The sequence below is a fragment of the Montipora capricornis genome, chromosome 4 (genome assembly GCF_036669925.1).
Source record: "Montipora capricornis isolate CH-2021 chromosome 4, ASM3666992v2, whole genome shotgun sequence".
Taxonomy (NCBI): Eukaryota; Metazoa; Cnidaria; class Anthozoa; order Scleractinia; family Acroporidae; genus Montipora; species Montipora capricornis.
Genome location: NC_090886.1, coordinates 28,853,656 through 28,876,890, shown reverse-complemented (window position 1 = coordinate 28,876,890; position 23,235 = coordinate 28,853,656). Strand labels below are relative to the sequence as shown.

The 23,235-nt window shown below is 39.2% G+C and overlaps 2 protein-coding genes across 11 annotated transcripts in view; both read left to right on the top strand.

Annotated features, from left to right (window-relative positions):
• The window catches only part of LOC138045887 (uncharacterized), a 69,610-nt gene that overhangs the window by 21,758 nt on the left and 24,617 nt on the right, over positions 1 to 23,235 (top strand). For 7 of the 10 annotated variants that reach the window (XR_011131684.1, XR_011131686.1, XR_011131682.1 and 4 more), the window contains one exon: positions 10,154 to 10,235. The exons of 1 other annotated variant lie outside the window; for it this stretch is intronic. The gene's annotated coding sequence lies outside the window, so the exon portion shown is untranslated. The remainder of the gene's footprint in view (positions 1 to 10,153; positions 10,236 to 23,235) is intronic. 2 more of the 10 variants (XR_011131685.1, XR_011131683.1) reach the window with 1 other exon arrangement.
• LOC138045889 (transcription factor SOX-7-like) lies at positions 15,164 to 16,790 on the top strand. Its single transcript, XM_068892523.1, has one exon. It carries the CDS (start codon positions 15,312 to 15,314, stop codon positions 16,404 to 16,406), a length of 1,095 nt encoding a protein of 364 aa, XP_068748624.1. The 5' UTR covers positions 15,164 to 15,311; the 3' UTR covers positions 16,407 to 16,790.

Here is a 23,235-nt window from a genome sequence, read left to right as displayed (position 1 = left end):
TAGAATGTTTGCATGATTAAGAGATCGCTGAGAGTAAGTTTTATTTGCAAGATAAATGAACTTTGTTCTTCTTGTCTTAGAGTCGTTAAATATGTGAGTCATTGCCTGTTTTGAAAATTCTCGGATTTACTCCTGTTTTCGTGAGAATTTCTTGCTGCTTTATAACTTTCTTCTGGGAAGGAAAGGAGATTAGAACTTGGAGAAGACTTTGGATTTAGGTTGGACACTGGAAGTAGTACCCAACCTAAGGCGTTGAAAACACTTTTTGAATCACTCTCAATTCAAAGGGATAAATGATTTGATCCCGTTGAGAGTCGACGTGACCCGACTTGACGACTGAGTGGTTTGTTTTTTTACGGTCTTCTGGCCACCGCAGTTGGTGTCGCTGCAGCATCTTTGAACCGTTTCAAACATCGCTTTTTGCTGAAAGGACAGGCAGTGCAAGGTTGTCACTTCATAATACCATATCATGGTTATGAACTCTTATCATCATCGTCAATCATAGTTTTCGTACGTGATGTGCCAAATATAAAAGAAACCAAACTAATTATCTCTTCAACGACACTTTAACCCCAAGAAGTTTAAGTAAGTATAGTATTTTCGGAACTAGGTGTCTGGATATCTCCACGTTTTTGCTAGGTGCTTGTGATGGACTTCCCTTTCTCTAAAAACAGCTTGAATTAATTGCTCTGATTTTTCAAAGGAAGCCTTTTTTTCAAATGCGATTACTCGGGATCTTTTTGTCAAAAGAAAGTGAGGAACGTTTTCCAACGGTGTTCTCTGTTTGGTTCACAAAAAGAGTCGGATTATCTTCAAAGAGGGCACTTTCATTAATTCCAAGACTGCTTACTTCGAGCTGAAGTCTTGCACCTAAGCTGATTTCATACGTCAGTCAAATTACCAGTTAAAACCCTGAAGTTTTGCTTTATCATGAAAAATAAAAAAAAAAACCGCAAGGTTGTTCCAAGGGCAACTGAAAGGCTGTCTTCAGGAAATCCGGCGTTTCTCACCTTGAACTATCCACGCAAATTTCCTGAGGTCATGTTGATGGTCCAAAGTCAAAATTTATCTTTCGTGGTTCAATCGCTCTGTATTTACCTCCAGGATGGGAAAGTGTTTGAAAGTCCATTAGGAACTGGTATTTACCCGTAACATCACCTTTATCAATACTATTTATTTATTGATCACCCTCTTGGTAATTGAAACTATTATATACTTGACAATGGGCCATTTCCGAGTTCGTGTCTGTGTCCTCTTCAAAGCGAGTCTAAGTGCGAAGTTTTTTCTTATAAAAATTAGTTTTCATTCATATGTAAAGTAAAACTAATTACCACCACAAAATCTTCGAATCTTCGAAGTGGCCTTTTAAAACAAGAAGATTTTGTCAACCGGACAATCCGGATGTTTTCAGAAATGTGGAAAGATCATGTCTACTAAAAGTTTTGATTAATAGAAACCACACCAGAGGCAATTTGTCAGTGTTTGATTCTTGTCATTTAGCTGCGCATCATGGAATATATAGCGATTGGCTGTAAAGCGTTAATAATAATAATAATAATAATAATAATAATAATAATAATAATAATAATAATAATAATAATAATAATAATAATAATGATGACGATGAAATTTATTTAGGTGTCAAGTTCTTTAGCGCTAGGGCACAGCCCTATAGCACAGCCCCTGTACATGGATGGATACATGGACATGAACTCAGATTAACTCAAACCGAATTAAATCAAAAGTAGTTTTTGAGGGGAGGGGAGTGGAAAAAGCACACGGAGCAGAGTAAAGAACCAACAAACTCAACCCACGTACGCCATTTTTTTCCGCAAGGGCCTCACCCCCTTAAAAGTGACAAAGAAGAAGCGCCGGATCTTGGGAGATCCAACCGCCGAGTCTGAGAATCGAACCCAGGCCACATTGGTGAGGGGCGACTGAGTGTTCTACAGCTTCTGCACCAACATTGCTCCCTGTTTTAACATATTGAGAAGTTAGTAGCAGTAACTGCCAGATCATACGTACACTGTGGGTTTCGGGGGTTTGTAATCGGGCGAACAGGACTGACAGTGGAACCCGAATCGGATAATCCTGTTTACTCTAGCTGGAGTTAACGGCATCGAAATCTCGACTGAAACTTACTTGTGTCACCAATTAGTTGAAGATCTTACCCCTTATGAATTGTGCATCTGATTTGGGTTTCTCAGTTGACAAGCTTTAATATTCAGAGACCTCTTTCCCATTTTTGGGCCGGGCGAAGACCATTGCTAATTTACTTTTGGTTCCTTTAAAGAGGTACTTGCGCAAATGGTTTGTATCATCTATTCGTTGATATTTCAGCTTTTTTTAGAATATAGTTTGAATTCTGAGAGCCTTTGGCTAATGCGATTATTAGTTAGCGTTCATAGCGAATAACAACACACGTCTGGTCTAATTTTTAAACAACTGTCAAAATCTTGGGTGCCGAATCATATGACTCAGAGAAGTGGACATGTGAGCCTACTTGAGTTTAGTAATAGACCGAATGGGTAATGTCAACATGAAAAAGATTTTGAATGATGATCATTTTGATAAATCTGAAACTTTTATGTAGCGCAGTATTACGTATTACATGTAACTACTCAAAGTTTATGGGGTCTTCTGTTATGGCGCAATCGTTTTGAAATAGGATTCACAGAGGGCCCCACTTGTAAAAGTGTGCCAGAGAAACGGGAACCCCACGCCCTAGTTTTCTTGAACAGTGCGACAGCGATTTCGTTTCAGCTAAGAATTAATAGTTATCCGGCTGGCGGAGTGGAACCCACTGGACCTCCCACATTGAAAACCGCCGAGACCAGGACGGAGAGGGGAAGGAAGGGGCATGGATTGTTTTGCCGCCTTGAAGATTTAAAAGCGAAGCAGCAACGTTTTCATAATTCTTTATGTTATCATACTGTAACATCGTTTATAGCTTCCAGCCGAGGGAAAATTCTGATAGGCAAATTTTAGCTCTTACTCTGAGAATTTGTCCTTTTCCCACGACAATTCTTTTCGCTCTGTGGGCGCCAACAGGCGCCAGACTCGAGGCATCGGTGCCGATAGGAGAAAACATTCTCGAGGACTTCCTAATGTTGCTAATGTCGCTACGTCAATTAAATTTTTGTATTCCATTGCACGTTTTTAATATTTTGCAAAACAGACTGTAAACATCAAACTCACTCTTCAGTTAATTATTTTCAGTTTGAATTTGTTGGGCAAAAGTAACTCACTGGGTGTGATCAATTTATTTTAGTGCAATCATTTACATTCTGTAGGCTCTAAAGTCACTCAGTTCGCTTTTTTACGTTGACGGTTTTTTGTGCTCGATTATTTAACAAGTTCATATGCATGAGCTAAACAATTGGCCATATTTGTTATCTCACTGCGTGCATGGAGTGGAAAATTGTTTACCTGCAAATCATAACACGTATATGACAACTTGAGAGGGATGTAGTCAGTCACATAAAAATGCAAAGGTGCAAAGTTCAAAATCCAGGGCCTCCTTGATTCCATCTTTTCTCGTGCTGTGTTTTTGAAAGCCCCAAACCATAATGTCGCGTGTCGCTACGTGGTATGTGGATAACCATGGCTGCGCATTAATTGACCTCTAAATTCCATTTGTAAGGCTTGGATTTCCTTTTGGTGTGTTCAGTGTGATAAGGTTAAAAAAATCAAATCCAATAAAGTTCAAGAAGGATATAACATCTGCACTGGCTTATTATGCTCACCAAAAGGTATTAATGATTTTTTTCATTTCCAAAAAAGGAAAAAAACTAAAGTACGCTCCACACGATGAATAACTCATGGTGAATGTAACAGTAAAACCGCATGAAAATATAGTCTGAAACTAGGGCCTTTTCACGGGAGAAATGTTCAAGGCGGAAAGCGGATGTTTCTTTTTGACAAGATGAGACTGGGACGGTAGAGCAGTATTCGGCTCTTGCGCGGGGGCAGTGCGAGAGGAATTTTGGTACTCCAAGTCCTGCACATTACTTGCACCGGAATAATTTTATTGTCAAAAACAGTCTGTTTGGTGAATAAAACAACTACGACTGTGAAGTGTTCAGTTACCGCCAACGTAATTCATGAATTTTGCTGGTCTCACTGGGTCCTAGGTCCCCGCAGAAATTTATGTAAGTTGAGGAGATAATGAGTTGAAGTTGGCTCCTCGATGCCGTTTTCACTTTCATATGACGACCCATCCGTTTAGCGCGGGGTTCTAAACACTTTGACAGCAGTGAAGTCTCGTTGAGTGAGAAAATGTGGTCAAGATTATTTCCTACCGCGAGACAATAGGGCACCAATTTTATAGCAACAAAGTACGGTAATGTCCGATAAATGCTTAGACGAAGCTGTCAAAAAGTTAAATGCGTGAGTCCTAACTCTTTAGATTGAAAGGTGGAATGTACATAATGAGGAGTCGAGCAAGATGATGCCATCACTGACTAAACGCATGCATTAAAATTTAGATTGCTGGTCATAACGTAAATTGCAAAAGTCTCGACTCTTTCAAAACGTAAATATTGTATCGCGACTAATGATCTGATACAGTGTTTTCATAAATAATTAACTCATCAAAGGATGGCCTTTTGGGCTTGCAAAAATGATCATTGAGATGATTTGAAACGATTACCTTCCAATTTCCGTTAGTGGCAGGGTGGTAAAACTGAATCATTAACGTCACAGAAAGCACGGTTTTGAAATAGTCTGCCCGGCGGGAAATGGACTCGGTAGGGAATGTCTGAAACGAAGAGTGGACATAACAGCGGGGAAGTCAATTTCTGGTGAACGAACGGATCTGTTTGAGTGATTTCTTGTTAATTAGACTGACAATCCATATTTTCAAGGTGTTTTTTTATTTCCACGGATCGCCCGCCCCTTGTCCATTCCTGATTACTCCACGGGCTGAATTTCGAATCCGTGACAGAATTTGGCTTGTAGAGTGTAGAGCGAAATAATGGTTTATCAGCGTTAAACCATGTCTGAAATTTCGTGCACGTTAGTATAAGCCACAAAATGCATCTTGTTATCAACACCTTGTACCGAGAAAGCACTGCGTTCTCACATTCAGGCAATGACGGTAACCTTGGTCTACTAATTAATCTTGTTAAAACGATTTTGCAGTTCCCGCAAAGGGGTAATTACAGGAGAAGGAAACATTAGTCGCTAAAGCAAAGATTTTACAACATCAAGTCTTGAATTTCAGTCTCGATGAGCTCACTCTTTCCTATCTTCAGTCTCCTTAAACCAGACGATATTGCCGATTATGAGAGATATGCATAGAGAAAAATCTCTAAAAAACCCTTACTTTTGTCATATCCAATTCCGAAGCTTTTAATAGCTCTATTTCTCTTTCGTGATTTTCTTACTGTACCCTTAGCGACCTTAACCATTCTTAAAATCATTGCGTTCTTATAAATCAGTGGTTTCCAAACTTTTGGTTTGCGTTAATTCCATTCGACTTCATGAATTCTGTCTCTCCTTCCACGACGTAAATTTTATTAGCAGCATCACTGTTGTCATATGCAAATTCTCCGACTAAAATAAGGTCAAGTTGTTGGGAGAAGTTCCCAGTTAAATTTTAAACTCAAGCGAAGTGATTATATTTCATTCGCTTTTTCAAAGCATTGAATTAGAAAGGAAAAATTTAGCCAGGGTCTCCAGTTCCGTTCTCAACGTTAACGACGCTGGTACGTACCCAACGGTTTTTTAATCTGAGGGAGAAGCTCATTGTAATTCACTTCTTTTAACTTTCGAAACATTCCTATACCTTCAGAAGTTGCACAATATGTTAGCTGAAACACATAGATTATTGACACTCGATCCAGCCAATTGTTTGCGACTTAAAAAGATAATTGGAAGTGTTTTATATCGCGGCATGCGACGATAAGAGTCCACGTAGGGAAATGCACAGCATTTAGGGCTTACAACTTCCTTTTCCCTCACAACCACAAAAGCCGTGAAAATGTCTGACTGAAATCCTAAACAGAGAATATCGCGTAGACTATTGAGCTTCAGGGCAAACATCAAAACTTTGCATTTGAATGTTTATGCTGGAAGTGTCTGGAAACTGTTGCCGTGACTTCAGTTTAAGAAAACCAGTCAGTGTAAAACGCAGACTGCAGACTGCGGACCGGGGGTAAAATGCAGACTGAGGTTATAATGTAACTGTTGAAAAAGCCCAAACCCATTAGAAATGCTAACAGTTAAGCCTAAATATTGTTTTAGGCCTAATTAGGCCTAAGGTTAGCATTCTAAGGGGTTTGGGCTTTTTCAACAGTTACGTTATAACCTCAGTCTTCATTTTACCCCTAGTCCGCAGTCTGCAGTCTGCGTTTTACACTGAAAACGGTATATCATTTCTGACGATCAGTTTTCGAATAAACATGATGTTTAGCCAGTCTCATGATTATTTTAGCTGCTGAATGGCTGGCGAAGGGCTAGACTTCCAAGCAGACTTTTTAAAATTGCCCTCGAGAAATGGATATTAAAAGAACGTTAAGGTGAGCACATGGGAGCAAGGTATTTAATACCTCACAAGCATAACTTATCACGACCCAGACACTCCCACGCGTACCGTGACTATTTAATAGTTTTAAAATATTTTTGTTGTAACGGTTTTAACGCCTTGAGAATATTGGGTTATGAAGACAGGAAATTTCGCTTCATTATCTTTAAGGAAACGTTTATCTCGGGTTCCCTCACACGAAGGTAGCTTTCATCAGTTTCCTGTCTGAATATCTGATATATTCGAAGTATTGCTAGCGAACTTTAACCCGCCGTATTATTGATGCATGGTTTTGCGAGTTTCCCTTGTTTGGACCACTCTGTGAAAACTCAGAATTCCTATTTATTCGAGCCTATTTATTTTGCAATTTGAGCCTTTTGAAAGGTAGACGGTAGAGCTAACGATTTTATAAGTTATTGATTTATTTAAAGTGACGAGCATAACGGCTTGCAAACATCGATCTCAGGATCAGTAACCTTGAGATTATTATTACTATTATTATTATTATTATTATTAGTAGTAGTAGTAGTAGTAGTAGTAGTAGTAGTAGTAGTAGTAGTAGTAGTAGTAGTAGTAGTAGTAGTAGTAGTAGTAGTAGTAGTAGTATTGTGGCTAAGTCACTGCTCATACAGGAAATAATGCAGAACGTCGGGTCTCTGCCTGTGGCCTAGGATGCCTTGTACCGTCTGATCATGCCGTAACCATCAGGCCTGCCCTCAAGTGCCCAGCACTTTTCTCACGCTCTTTCCTGTTCCCAGCAAGTACACCCGCTGATAGAGTTCCATGTGGTAAGATGGGAAGACATTCCCGGTTGGTTTATTCAATTTCCAAATCCACCTGAGATTGTTGTTATTGTTATTATTATTATTATTATTATTATTATTAATTATTATTATTTACTATTATTATTATTATTATTAGTAGTAGTAGTAGTAGTAGTAGTAGTAGTAGTAGTAGTAGTAGTGGTGGTGGTGGTGGTGGTGGTGCTGGATGGATCTTAATTCTTGAGTACTTTTAGCTATGAAAAGACTGTAAACACAGAAGTTTCTCATGACAGAGTTGCATAGTCATAGTATAGTTACGATTTTCTCCTCATTAACACTCGAGTATCATGGATCAATATTATCAGAGGCATTTTGAAAATCCTTAGATGCAGCTCTTGTGTATGGTGTTTGTTTTACCTTCTTCAAAAGAGGTAGTACGTTTGCTTCCCTCGCTGTTTACTGAGTACAAAATTATAGAATTGCAATTTTTGATGAGCCCTTTTAATTCTGGTCCAGTCAATGTCATGGAGGAAACCACAAAAGAAAGCCTTGCTAGACTAGTTGTTGCCGTTCTTAAAGGTTTATTGTGTAATTTTCTCATGATTTTCCAGCTTTGTTGACAAGGACGTACTATCACAGTCTTTGCGTAATTAAGATACCGAAATATAAATTGGAACTGAACCCTGCGGTATCTGTTGAACTAAATTTAAGCCTTCAGCGCTGTTTGGACGCTGGCCAAGTGAGAATAAGCTTCCTTTTGTAGCCTTTTGAACAACCAGTGGCACAAGTCATTGGTAGAACGACGTGCATGAGCCTCCAAAACCCGTCATTTCACACATGTATCACAGTATTACCTGGTTTAACGTAAACAGCTGAGTTACGAACCTACTCAAATTTTACCCTTTGGGTTTAAACCAATTTTACACCCAATGAAATCAAAGGACGCAGATGAAATGCGTATCAGAGATGAAATAACGGAATGATCGTTCAACTTATCTGGACAGTTTATAGACCTTTGGAACCTGTAGAGATTGTCCTAGAAGCTGGTGGTTGTGTTAAAAATTGCAAAAATGCCTCATTTAATTTAAAATTTCGACTGGATGGTATTTGTTTTGTCTCGAAGGTTCGCATTACAAAATATTATTTCATGTGTTAAATTCAAGACCGGACAGTTCACTATTCAATTCTACAACAACAGAGCTCGATGATTTTATCAAAAGACTCTTCCAATTATGTTAGCCAGCCTTAAATAGTAGTAAATTTATGCACACCATGCATTCTTGCACAAGTCCTGCCGATCCCTTTGTCACCACTTGGAGTTCTTTCCAAAGCTGTGATCACACTAGGTCGACCGAGTATATCACCTTTGTCTTTGTCGTGCTCTTAACAGTTGTTTCCAGGTCGTGAGTCAAGCATTAGTCTGTAATGTCTGACATAATAATGAATAATGAACTTTATGTAAGAGTCAAGTTTTCAAGCCGCGGGGCTCAAACTGAGGACACTATAAAAGTCAAATCAATTTATCTCAAATCAGCTGAAATCAAACATTGGTTTTTTATTTTGATTTCACTGAATTAGTTTTCAATTTCGACTGGCATTTTTACGTCTCTGTGATAAAGCGTTATTGAGATTTTCTTCCTTGCCATGCTAAATTCGTGGAAATTGTCTAGCAAGGTTAAATAATCAGATGTTAGAAAGTGTACGGGATGAAGAAGAGACTGATTTGCATTAAATCCATATAGGTCGTCGTTCATCTTGAACAGCTGCTAACATTTCCTCACAACCCTAGTAGCGAGTGCACCCATAGTTAACATGTTAATCATGCACAACTTATGCTGTCTTCAAACGGTTTCACTCTCATGCTATGGTTGAAGTTTATTCGTTTAGCCTTGTTAAATTTTATCCGAGTCACAGTTTAATCAATCAAATGATTCCAACCAGTTTGAGTCTGTGGAATGATTTGAACAATTTCGTCCCAGATGCCGCAATGGTGCAAATCCAATATTGTGCAGAATTAGTTGATCCGCACGTAATCCACTTAAATCCATTGGCTGTAAACCATTTCATTTACATTAGATTACATTTAATTGAAACAGTACAGCAATACATGGTCTTTACTTTGCTAGCCCTCTGTTTGCCGATATGATAATTCGTGCAAGTTATATCGTTTTTATGATCGAGTATACTTTCCCTTTTTGCTTTGCATTTACCAAAAGACTGCAGATGATTGGATGTACATATCATCGCATATTCTCACACCTATATTTCGCTTTCTTTGAACTACCCCCTGTCAAATTACTTTACTTTGTCTGTTTTTAGACAGGGACACTTTGTTCTTAGAGTTACACATATGATCGAAGCCCACTTTTCCAAGGAATCAAAAAAATTGGTAGTCCAATGCTTTCAGCCGGAACTTAAGTACTCCATGGGCCGAAGATCGAAGGAAATCCATATCGCAGGGTTAGACTGTGATGATGAAGTTTAAACGAAGAAAAAAAAAAGAAGGAAAAACATGAAAGGAAAAATAACCATGTTTTGAGTGTGTTAAACTTTGTAGCTCAGTTGTGTTCGTCTGAGAATCATCGTAAGATAACAGATTCACAAAGAATGGGGTTCCTGATATGACGATTTAGTGGTACTTACATACTGAACCGCATGCGACAAACATATAAAACGGTGACGTATTTTTTTATATCTGAGGAAGAGTTTAATGAAAACAATATTTTAAGAGAATTCAAAGTGAAACAGCTTGCCTATTATAGTCCTTCTTTTCTTCCAGGAGAATTTGCTTGTGCATGTCATCTAGGAAGGTACTTCTTTAGTTAGTAAGGTGTTGTTTTTTTTTTTTTTTGCTCTTTTGCAGGGGCTGTGTAGTGAGTATGCATACAGGGAACAAAAATCATGTTGATGGTACTTTAGTCATCACGGTTGTGGAAAGAAAGTCGGTATCAAATGTAAACGTTATGCTCAAGAAAACTATTTGCTGTTTCAAATTCGTGCTGCAAAACGTCATTTAGTACGTAGGTGTTAGCTCGACCTCTTTTCGTCTTCACCACCTACATGTATTTCACTATCACATTGACCGACTCTTAGTCCGAAGAAAACCACGATGTCTTACTTCTTTGGCTCAAATATCGTACGCTTTCATGGTCCTGCATGGGTACATGTAATGGTGTCTCCTATCAGAGAGTGTACAGCCTAATTCGTTCTTTGAGATTTATGTGCTACCCATCGATCAGTTGGTTCCTCCTGTGCAAAAAACAATTTTCTGCTGTGGCATCTAAACCCACCTTTGCGTGCTTCTACCGATCCACGGTACTTCACAACTGGAAAAAATACTTACGTTTTAATCCTCTTTACATGTTTACACTAACTGGAGACTGCATGTATTGGTGAATCATGGCATGACATCTACATAAAGCTATGAGATTGGGGATGGACGTCAAAATAGTACAATGTGGAGAAACAAAATGAAATCAGTTATTTGTTGACTTCACGTGCACGTAAACGTACTGTTGGAGAATGACGAGGTCTCTAATAACTGAGATTTAAGTGAACTTGTTAAATAAAGGGCAAATGTTAAGAACTAGTTAAGGAGTCCTTCAATTTTTCCTTGTCTAAGCAGATGTATACGAATAGCACAAATGCACCCAAAATTGGAGGATGCATTGTTTCGTGTTTAGACGGGCACAAAAGGTGTGTCTGTCGCCTCAGCATCAGTTGTAAGGTACACACTTAGTGTTCAATATAAACATGGATTTTCTGAATAAGCGTGTAACTCAAGAACATTTTGAACTGAGGATCTAAAAGAGCAAAATATAAGTAACTTTGGTCACGATTGAGCGGCAGCCAAAAAAATGAGTATACTCATAAAAACAAGGGTATATCTTACTTATCTCAAGTGGTTACTGTTTCTCTCCTGCTGCCATGTCCTAAGCTTGCTTATCAATCATGACTGGGCATGAAATACCCAGCAGGATCACCTATAAAGATTAGAGAAATGCTAAACTGCAGTGTTTAGACTTTTAGCCGTCTTCAGGCGCGGAAATGCACCAAGGTTAAGCTACCAGGCGCAGCGGAAATTGTAAGGTGTATCAGTAGAACGAATTCCTGGAGAAAAAATTATCGGACCATCTGATTTCTTTTTGCCGCAGAGATCGGAAATGCTTTGCACAAAATAGGAATATCTTCGATCCCAAAATATATTTGAACGTTAAAGGTTGAAACAGAACGGATTTGAAGACAAAGAAACTTGTGGTAACTAAACAGCTAAAACATTTTTTTCTGCATAACAGACAGGGCTATTTTCATGCCAATGTGCTAAAGTTTGTGGGAAATAGACAAAAAATTATATATATAAAAAAAAAAACAAAAACGTTTTAACTGATGTTTTATTCGAAAACTCACACAAGTCCGAGAATATGTTTGTGACATATTGTGTCTGGGCATGACGGTAACTTTGTAAGCAAGTTAAAGAAATGCGCTACAGTACCTTAAACAGAAGCTTTAGTTAGTGCTACAACAAGACGCCAAAAAATACGACATAAATAATCTCGTTAGTGTAATACAATAAACTAATCGCGAAAAGGTTACGGGTGAAGGAAATATTAGCCGCTTAGGCCTCAAGCACCGCTTTTAAGTTCTTTGCCATCAACTAAGGATGTTTGTTTACCTGATTGCCAAGTCACCTGTGCTCGACCAAGGCTTACTTTGTTTGCAATTTTGACTCTTTGTGGTCGCATAAGGCTCTTCCGCGCGAGAGCCGTGGCAAGGCAAAAAGGGCGTGGCTTCATTTTACCATTTGGCGGGTTAGTCCCAGACTTCACATTCCTTTCAATAATTTTCTCTCAACCAGCGAAATACCATTCTGTTCAAGTGTACGACTTCTTTTCATTAGTCTTTATTAGTGAATCAACTAAGAATGTGGTTTAGCGTTTGTGGCAGTTTCCTTTGCGATCGATTTGGTTCTTCTTTCATCGTCTTTTTACTTTGAATTTAGTCCTCACTGTTTTTTGACTTTCAAGTAGTAAACCTACTAGGTGAACTATTTACTATTTTTGGAATTTTTAACGCAATTTATTTCGACTCGAGATCACTTGTAGAGACAATCAGTCAGTTTAAGTGTATTTGTGTACATTGAATTCGCAAATATCCGAGCTCTCTCTTTCTCTCTATTTGCGAGCATAACACATGTCACTCTTTACTTAGACAGCCGGACTACCGGAAATATTCCAAAATAGGAGTTTCGAGACATCCGGGGTGAGATGACAGTGTTCAATGTTTGAGGAAACGGAAAATTCCAGATAAACGATAACTGACAGGAATGCTTGGAAAGCTAAAGGGTTTGGTCCATTTCTGTTTATCCATGTCAAAACAAAACAGCGAACAAAACTGAAAAGGAGAAAGGGAAAGTACCAAAGCGAGCGGGCGTGTTTTGCTCTCGTTGTCTTTGAAAGGAAAAGGCTTCTGCTATCTATACACGACCGATTTTCTTGCTTTGTTTTATCGCGCGCGTGTACGGCACGTGTCTTCAATTACACGCACGAAGCAAAGCATAAAACAAAGGGCCTTTTTTTCCATTTGGCTATCGAAATGATTTACTTTTGAGGAAGAAAAACAAAACCTAGGCTAATCGTATACAGATGAGAGGGTCTGGCCAAGCTGTCAGCTTTATTTTCCCAATTTTGAGTGCTTTTCATGTAACCGGAACTGGCAGATAAGTTATGTTAGGGAATAAGTAAATATTACACCAAATCTACGCCTTGTATTTGGGCCTTGGTTTTACCTAGTGGGCGCCAGTCAGTCTCTGGCGTTGCAACTACTGATAACTTTGTTTTAAATTAAGTTGAAACATAGTATATCTGCTGCGAACGCGCCTTGCTGAAAAGGTTCCCAAACATGCTTAGGATGTGATTGTTGCTTGGCGCCATAACAGACTCTGTGAATATTTTGGGGCGGATTTGGTGATGTCAACACCCTTTCGTATAGTTTGAAAAGACGGGTCATGAACTAAAAAAGCTATGAGGATGTGGCAAGTGTGATATGGAAGCAATTATTAGAGACTCTCCCGTACTTTAGGTTCCACGATTTGTAACATTTGTGGAGCAGAACGTCTGTGGTTTTCGAATAAAGCCATAAAAAAGGGGAATTATTATTCACTATTATTTTTTACTCCTATCAAAATTCTGTCATGAGAAAAGGGTTGAACTTCGCACTCTTCATTTTTTGCCGGCCAAAGCATTCGGTTTTCTTTGTGAACCTCTCGTAAATCAGCTTTTGCCCTGCTTATCTTAATATTGCGGCTCATCGTTTGATATTTTAGCGCACTATATAACGGTTTCATATCAGATTATTGTGCGTTTATCGCATTTCTAAGGGTAAAAAAATGTAAACAGTCTTGCACACCGCCAATGTTTTCTTTGCCCGAGCGCAAAAAATTGCTATTTCGATTCTCGGTTGGCGTGAGATACCTCACGATCTTCTGGAAATGCTCTGAAAGAGCCTTGAATGCGAAGTTTGGTGGGAAATCGTCCAGGCCTTGCACATCCCGTTAGAAAACGATAAAGGTCTTGCAAAGGAACCCTTAAAAAAAACTTCGGTTCCGGTTTTGAGTAGGCCCCACATTCCAGTAGAGCCATCTTTATCTACATTGTAGCATTGACCCGAAATGAATTCGATGAACATGACCTTCACTGGACCAAATTGATGACATGTAAGCCAGTCAACACACGCTTTTGCACCATCGATAGCTTGTGAGAGAGGGTGTAAAAGCAGACTCAAATACACTATACCACATATTTTGCGCCAGTAGTTTGGTCTGGTTAAAGAAAGAACTCTCTGGTCGCTGGCGTGGCTGCGTTGTGCGTTATGAAACCGTCAAGTCTGACCTTTTTGGAACTTAAATCTCTTTTGCAGTTCTTTAACGAGATCAAAGCTCATTTTCTAATTTTGCTTCTTGTGTAGGCGATAAGAAATCCAGACCTGTTTCCAGTTTTCACACCGTTCTCTTTCGACACAAAAAAGCGCCCGAGTTTTAAATTTAAAAAAATTTCAGTCCACGACTTGCAATGTCTAATGCTTAAGTCAATATTGTGATCACGTCCAATTTCGCTACTGCATAAACGTGTTTGACATTTATGTTGACTTAGTGAAGGTGGATTCACGAAACTCTAGATGACCTGTAATCTGCCGAATCGTTACGTTCCTGAAGAAGAAAACTATACTAAAAGATGAAAAGCTCGTCACGTCCTAGAAAGATCGTTCTTAATGTTCAGTACCATTTAGTACATCGATTACATTGCGACCTGAATGGGTCTCTTAGCCTTTTGAATTCTCAGATTTCTCGCTTCGTAAGGTGCATAGCGTGACGGGCATAAGAAGCCCCATGATGGAACGTCCATGTGATGTGTCTCGTTCAGAAAATTTTGAGAATGGAATTTGAATTGTTTTTAGTTAAATATTTAAGGGAATGAAAAGCAGTTGTCTAGCACAAAAGAAAGGCTGGGCATTGAGGCGGTTAAGTCGGACGGAAACAACTTTTATCTTCTCAGTTTCGCTTTATTTAGGACACTTGACGACGTGATGTTACAAAGTTGGCGCTTTAAATGGCAGGCATAGAATGGAGCCAGGACGTCACATTTCCTGATTTCTCCGATCAATCTTGACCCAAAGTAACCCGATATTTAGTAAAATACCCGTGAAATATACATCCACAAGTCCTGTCAAGGGCTACTAGACAGACTGGCACCGGATTAATTGCTGTCGCTTCCAAAAAATTGACACCTGTCGAAACTAAAACTGTGATTGGCCAATTAAATTACGGCATAAACTCGTCTCCGCTTTCCCCACGTGATATAAAATAGCATATTTCCAACTCGCTTTCTGTCACATCGATCACACGTGTTCATGCATATCTAGAGTCAGCATATCAGCGGGGAGTTTCGGCAGTGAAAACTTTATCAGAGGAAATTTATTCCAATACGAGGCGATCACAGACGTGAAAGAGCACAAAGTCCAGAATCATGCACGATTTTGACCGAATGCTGCTATCCGATCGCAGGACAGTGCGAAATAAGAGAATCCCTGCACCTCTGGCTTCAATGCGAGTAGTAAGCCCCTTGGGGTTTAATAATTCCATCCCTTGTCACTCAGTTCAGCCTGAACAGAACCAAAGGTATGTTAAGTTACTCGGGTCGACGGAGCAAGAACGTGGTCAAAAGAAAGAGCTTAACATGGACAGCGATTCTGATAGAATTAAGAGACCCATGAACGCTTTTATGGTTTGGGCCCAAGTGGAGCGGAGGCGACTTGCGGATGCAAATCCAGAACTTCACAACGCAGAGCTCAGTAAAATCTTAGGACAAGCTTGGAGAGCGTTGAACAGTTCGCAGAAAAGACCATACGTCGAGGAGGCTGAACGCCTGCGACAACAGCACATCAAAGATCACCCTGATTACAAATACCGGCCGAGAAGGAGAAAACATCCGAAGAGAGTTTGCAAAAAAATGACATCTACGTCTCCTGGAGTCTGTGCATTGGTGCGAGAGCACAAAGACGCAACGCGTTTGAATTCAGGACCTGATTGCAGCCAAATCCCGTTTAACTCCCCAGGTGGAAATTCTATGGATTTTGGGCCGCTGTCAAAACAGACAGGGTTTTCTAGTGGAGAAGTAAGGCTGTCCCATCTCGGAAGCCCGCCTGCCTTGCCAAATTTGTCCGAGATAAGTCTCCCTACACCTGAATCAAGTCCTGGTTCCAGCGAGTTTGGAAGCGCGTTCAACTTTCCAACCACTTGGCAAGACCTTCAAAACGCGCTTTTAAATCTTCAAGCAAAGGCGCACTCGCCCTCAGCAGCTCCGTATGTCGGTGTATCCGCCTCGAATTCGGCGCCTGTCAGCCCGCTTTGTTTTCCAAACGGAAATTTACAAGCATTGACATTGAACCCTTCGATTACTGGCAGCGTTAACGCAAGTCATCTGCAACACAGCGATGCCAGTGCAAACCAACTTTTCCCGTTCGCTCACATCACAGAATTAATACCCGAAGAGGATTTCAACCGAGAAGAGTTCGATCAATACCTCGATGGAACAGAAACAGCGAACATTGCATGGATGTGAGCTCCGAGGATGACAGCTTCGAGGGAGAATTAACTCGTTCGTGATTGTACAAAAAAAAAAAAAATCAAAAGGGGCAATCTTGCTGTTTTTGTTGATATTTTTATGTGACGGATTTACGATGCCGTCAAGAATTGATGAAAGCGAACATTTCTTCTTTTATCAAATTATTATTAGTTGTCTTAGTATTTTCATGCGCGATGCATAGACTTCGATTTTTTTTTTGTCACTGTACAGTTTACATAAGGGATTGCTCAGTACGAAGGATTCCCGCAGAGTTTAAAATTCGTTTATTATACCTATACATGGTGGAGCGTTGCCGTAGTTGATATCTGGGTGTAAATTTATTTTGGGTGGTTTTCGAAATAAAGATTTTGTAAAGATAAATTGTTGTAGTGATGTGCGACGTACAGCCATTCGTGAGTTGTTTAGGCCGGCAAGCCGCGCATAAACTGCTTTGAACCCAAAATTGGGCACCACTTCTCTCTTTCCAAGTTGACAGCTCATAAAAGCAGCTTACATTCAGATTGTTATCTTTGGTGAAAACGATTGGCTCATTCAAGTCAAAGTACACAAAGAGACATGTCAACACTTGTCAGGATCTACTTTTTCCAATGATCAGGCGCGTTCTGTAATGTGGCACAAAAGTTTGACCTCGTGAAATCATCCCCCCAAAACGTTAGTGCCAGACATTGAAATCGCTCGTTAAATGCAATGAAATATTAAATGCGACTGTTTCTTATCAACCCCGTGACTTAATCACTGAACCGTACTTTGTGTTTTGTCTTGTTCTGTAAGCAATCGACGGTCTTTTGCAGTCACATGACTCCTACAGACTAAATCAAAAGGCTCTTTATTCTCTGTGAAAGGTTTTCGCGTCCGGGAAAGTTTTCTCCTCGAAAATTTGTTTTGAGACAGTTAAATACTCTCTTGACTCCTAGTGATAATCTCTTTCCACACCGGAAGCTGGACTTGTTCGAACATCAATCTTAACAAAGGAACAGCGATCTAAGCTAATTTTTCATTAACACGCCTAAGGTAATATGTCTGTCTTCCCTCTCGTTCTAAATATTGACATTACGTTTTCTCCGGATGAGTTACTTGGGATAGGTAGATTCTTCACTGTGTTTACTCAGATTTGACTTTCAGTAGCCAGCCGCATGAGTTAAAATCTGGAACGTGTTTGCCCATCAGAAGGAAAGCGATTTTCTGGTTTTATCTTGGTAGTGTTATTATAGTAAACTCCATCTGTTACCAATTATAGACATCAATCTGGGACCTTCGACCTCTCCCTTATCTTTTTTCCTGAAGATTCTTAACGAGTGATTTGAAGATATTAATTTGAGTTCAAAATTTGATGCTTGGATTGCGAGAGTGTTTTTTGTGGTCTGAGAATCCAGGCTGTAGCAGTTTTAAAGAATTATAGGTTTAACGCGAAGAGGGATAACCACAAGATGACATTGATAATCACATAAAAAACGAAAGAAATCCGGTTTCTCCACCTCAAGAATTTCAATTAAATTCCTGAAAATGAATTTACTCAAACATTTTTCGTCGTGAAAAAATGGAAGCGTTCGCGCGTATTATTTTAGGCGTGCCAGAACTTGAATAGTGTGAATTGTACAGACAGAGCCATGGGTCTTTGTTTTGTTGTTTCGCAAGAATCAAAACTGAACTGTCTTGTGGGTTATGGAAACCATTCCGGATTCCAGTCATCTCCAGTTTACTTGTTCCACGCGAGCAGAGTAAATTTATTAAGCTGCAATCCTATTAGAGGGCTGGGCCTTTTAAAACACAAGATAATGATCAAGCTAGACCCGAAAGAGTCGGAAAAGGAAACTGTGCCTAGAATGACAGAAAACCTGAAATAGCAGACATTAATTTTTTTTTTCGTTGTCCGCTGGAAGCACCAGTCTTTAAAAGCTGAAGCCATCAGCGTTTAAAACACCAGTGTTTCATTACCAGATTATTCCAAGAACACTACACAGAGAACACAAGCCCTAAAGTTTAAGCCATTTGAAAGATATTCTGACTGTCGAATATGTTGGTTGAAAATGTTGACAGTAACGGTGAACAAATTATGCAATCTGCATGCCTTAAAAACACGTGCACAAAATATGTACTTGCCGCAGATTAAGAGACTCAGCTTATCAAAAACCGACTGCAATTGATCGTCTAATTTTGTGCGAGATGTGTGCGAACTTATCCTTCTTTCTTTCTCACACAGTAGGCCGGCATCATTGACCACATTTCCTTCAAGTATCCGAGCTTGCCCTGATAAGTTTCTTTGCCTCTTCGATTTCAAGAAGTATCAGTTATGCCCATTAAAATAAAATTTAAAAATAACTTGATCCACGGAATTCTCTTTAATAATGATATGATTTTAGGGTTTTTGTAATGATAAGAGTGGCAGATTCAGTGGTTCATGAAAAATACTCTTGTCGAGAGTATATACTTATTGAAAGTGCCAGCAATCATGAAAGTTCTGAATGTCATATGGATGGACTTCGCGTTTTTAATTTCGTTTATATGCATTGAATCACTAGCATCTGATATTTTTTCATGCGTTGCTGAAGAGTCGCATGTGAGATGTCTAAAGTGAATGACATGCCTCGTTGACATTTGGGAAAAAATAGCCTTTTTCGCTTCTTTTTTCTCGAACATAACAGTTTTGATTGTAAAATTTATGCGTAATTGTGTAAGTATCTGGACATTATTTAAGAGCCTTTTTGAAGTCACGTTACCATGCTTTTTCTTTGAGGAATGTGAGTGCTATTTCTTTATTGGACACTCGCATTGATCCACTTCATTATTGCAGTCAACTGTAAAATCGAAAACAGCTCAGATGGATTGATGAGTTAATATCTTCTACCCTTGCAACAAATTTTACAAACGTCCATAGGTTGCCATTTAACTTCATTTTCTGGTCCATCAAGCTAGGGAGAAACTGGTGGGTATTCTTCCATATGTTTTCCCATCAAAAAATTCTGTCACTGGTAATCTTATGTTAAAGGTCACCGCAAGTACATCCGGGCCCTGGCAGGGTAAAAAATGATATGCACAGATGACAGCACGCGTAAAAGATTTTTAAAAGCTCTAAGGAAGACGAACCACTGAGTAATACTATTAACAAGACCTTGTTAAGTCATTAAGAAAGGAAGTATTGCTCAGGATGATTGTCGACTTACAATTTCGTCAAGATTTAGCTTATTGATGGAACGTGCCTTTAACGTAACCATTTTCCTTATAAGCTGTGTTTGCATGGGTACATATTTTTGTAAGGAAATACTGACAGTTGGCTAAAACCAGCTCGACTGCGTAGGAGCCTTGTAAACTCTTCAAGCCTTGCCAAGAATGCTATCTCACGTGTCCGCAGCCTTTTAAAATTATGAGTTGACAAATCTTAAGAAATGCTCTACATATTTTGGGCGTTTTATGCAGGAAAACTACCTCTGCGGCAAGTTGGAGTTCACCATTTCCGGCAAAAACAAAACGCAGAGGCCAATAAACTAAATAAAAGTAAAGATGCATTGACCTGAGTTCTCAGTCTTATAATGGAAGGCTTTTTGAAGTTTTCAAACTTAAACCTTTCTTCACATGAAGTTGACATTGCCACTACAGTAAATTATCTCCCCTTGGTTCGGTCGGGTGGAAGAATGGTCAGAAATGCGGAAGGAACACTTAGCTGCCTGATTTCAGTAAAATGTGAAAGATTGAGACGCCGCAATAGCCTGATTTATGTGATCAGTACCGTCGGCTGCAGTACACCAACTTTCCAGAAAAAAAAGATATGTTTTAGAGTTTGTCTACGCAAACTTTTCCTCGGCAGTGAACAAACTCGTTCTCAGGGTCTCCATTGTCGACAAGAGACCCTGGGAACGAGGTTGGGCAGTGAAACGCTTCCCTCTTTCCATTTCAGTTGCTCTTGGCATAGATAATACAATAACTGTATTCAAAGTTTAGTATCGCTGTTGTTTGTCAATTGAACTTCCTAATTTTGGAAATCACTATGTTCAACATTTCTTCATAGTTTGGGTATCATCGACTGGGAAAATGTTTTAAAACATTTAGTCGTTATAGTATTTAATTAAAATTGTTTTCTCAAAGACTTGAAGTTTTATTGTGCGAACACTTAACCTTTGGTAATTTTCGGTAGTTTACTCCGGGGCAAAAAAAAAACTATTCCAAAATATATACTTTAACACACCTAATATTGACCTATTTCGAAGATACGTTTGAAAGGGTACTGAACAAGCTTTTTGTGCCAAAGTTGCCGGCACGTAAAGCGTCACCGGTATGATGATATATTCAAACGTGCATCGTAGTCCAACGTCAATATTGGCGACGGCAGGCAGGAATGGTGCGCAATTATTTGTTGAAAAGCTATTCCTAGTCAGGATGATTGATCCAAGTGCATATTGAAGGGCTGGTTCGAGTAAAACGAAATATTATTATGTAACGATCAAAAATTGGGTTTGCAGTATCGTAACAAATTTCTTACAATGGACACTCCCCAAATCTCAGTGGCAACAAAAAAGGGGAATTGAGGCCAAAAATATTTTTTTTGTTTTCGTTTTCCGTAGTGTTCTTATAACTGCAAAATTGAATAAAAAATAACTTCTGAATGTCCTTGACAATCAATCATCATCGATCTCAAGTGTGCCATTTTGGCTGCTTGGATTTTTCAAGGACACAAGGGCGAAAAATTCCGGACTTCCTGAAGCCGGCCTTTCCATCGCCCACTAAAACAACCTTGCTGTTTGTTGTCTATGAAATCGACTTAGCCCAAGGCTTGTAACGCGCAAGTTGACAGAAATGTAAATCATTTTGGCAGGAGTGCAATCGGCGAAGTAACTGCCGCAAGTTGGTTTTGATGATTGAATCGTCTGCTAACGAATTTTAACCAATGGATTAAAAAGAAATTGTTTTCATTGGATCTGTCACCGTTCAAATAAAAGTGCTTTGAACGATCTGCGAACTTTGTCCAGCTTCTGGAAATGAAGTAAGCCAAATCACATGTAGTGGTTCAGGAACGTGGAAATATCCAGACCCCTGCTATTCCGACTAAACGCATGTCAACTTCTTGAGGTTAAAGTGCACTCAAAGAGCTATTTTTGTTTTGTAATGATATTACCCATCACGTACAAGAAAAGAATATTGCCAGTGCTTCACTATCATTTGTTTCACTGATCAAGAGATGACGTTATTAGGGGCTAACGTTACACTGTCTTCCAAAGGTAATAACACTTACGTACTAAATTTGAAAAAGGTTCAAAACCTTCCACTTAGAAAGCTACAAAACAGGAAGAGCTTAATCGAGGTGTAAACGCGGTTAAAAAACAGAACCCTCATCTGCTGACAGCGTCAGTTTTTGCGTTGTCATTTAAATAATTCGAGATGTCATCTAAAGTAGTCTATACATGCATTGTAAACTTTCGAAAGTTTCTTTAATACTCTACCCTGAGTGCTAAAAGTAAATTCTTGACCTTTCCTGTGCAGATAGTCTTTCAGGGACTTGCTTTAAGGTAATATGGTCTATTCGACAGTCCTTGATGGTAGTTGGTATAATTCGTAACAAAGCTCAAATTCCTTTACAAGTTTTGTCTAGACGATTTTGTCCTCGAAGAGGCAAGAAACGAGCAATTGCCAAGATGTAAATGTGGATTTTACGTGTCACGCCCTGCATCAGTTGGGGAATGAGTTGTACCGGCTGAACACTTGCTTTGTTTTAGGTAATACAGATTCGGGCCTGGTACCACTTCTTGTAGACATCAAAATTCGTAGAGACATACATTTTGGTGAAGACAAAATTCTAAACTGAATAAAGAAGACGTGGAGCCAAAACTTACCCCTGCCTTGAGAAAAATATACTTAGAAATTTGCTTTATTTTTCGTAATTCGCAGGCTCTGAACAGATAACGTTTCCGGATTGATTTTCTGTAAAATGGTTGTGTTTGGTGCGACGTCTTTGTTCTGCCTGAGCAGGACCTCCTGCTATGGCGCGGGTAAACACTTGACTACACCTGCTCTGTTCATATTTCACAAATTAAACGGATACGCTCTCTTGAAACGTTGGATGTGCTCGTGCTTTTCCCCTAAATTCTTTAAGTTTCTCCTCTTTTTAATTTGAGATTATGTTATTACCCCAAGAAGGAAATCGGGAGAAAGCCCGAGCGTTTTGTTTCAATTGGAGAACGAAACGGATACGTAAACCTGATTAACATGCAAATAACTTTTAATCTCGTTACTTATATCAGAAATTCCCTGAGCAGAACCGCAAAGCAGATGCCACAAAAATTCCTAAGTTAAAATTGCCCTCAGTCAACCCGGGAAAACGATATCATGGTTTTAAGCATAAAAGCAACTTTTTTTTATGACGTATTGATTTATCTTCCATTGAGAGGTTTAGGCAAAAAGGAATTTCAACCGTTTGTTGTTGGCAGTTGCAAAGTATAAAAATCTAAAAGCATTACAAAATTAATAAAAAGATCGTCGAGGTAGATCGACGGAGGCCTAGGGTTCGTAAGCCATACCTTGAAGGAAAGCAGCTCCTGGAAGGATTTTATAAGACTCTCAAGTTCCGGATCGCAAAGAGAAAAAACACTACGGGAAAAAGGCGGTGGCTTTTTAGTGGACGAAAATGTAAGTTTGATCAACAAAAGAGAGAGTAGAAGATTCCCCAGATTATTGCAAAACTGAAATGGCAACTTTGTCATATCATTTTCTTACTTGCTTTTTCTGTTCATGAATACCGAGTAAACTTTACAGTTGTTTTTGAAGGTCCATTTTCACACCGCCTTCCTGACCAAGAATCTGAATGCAACTTACAGTA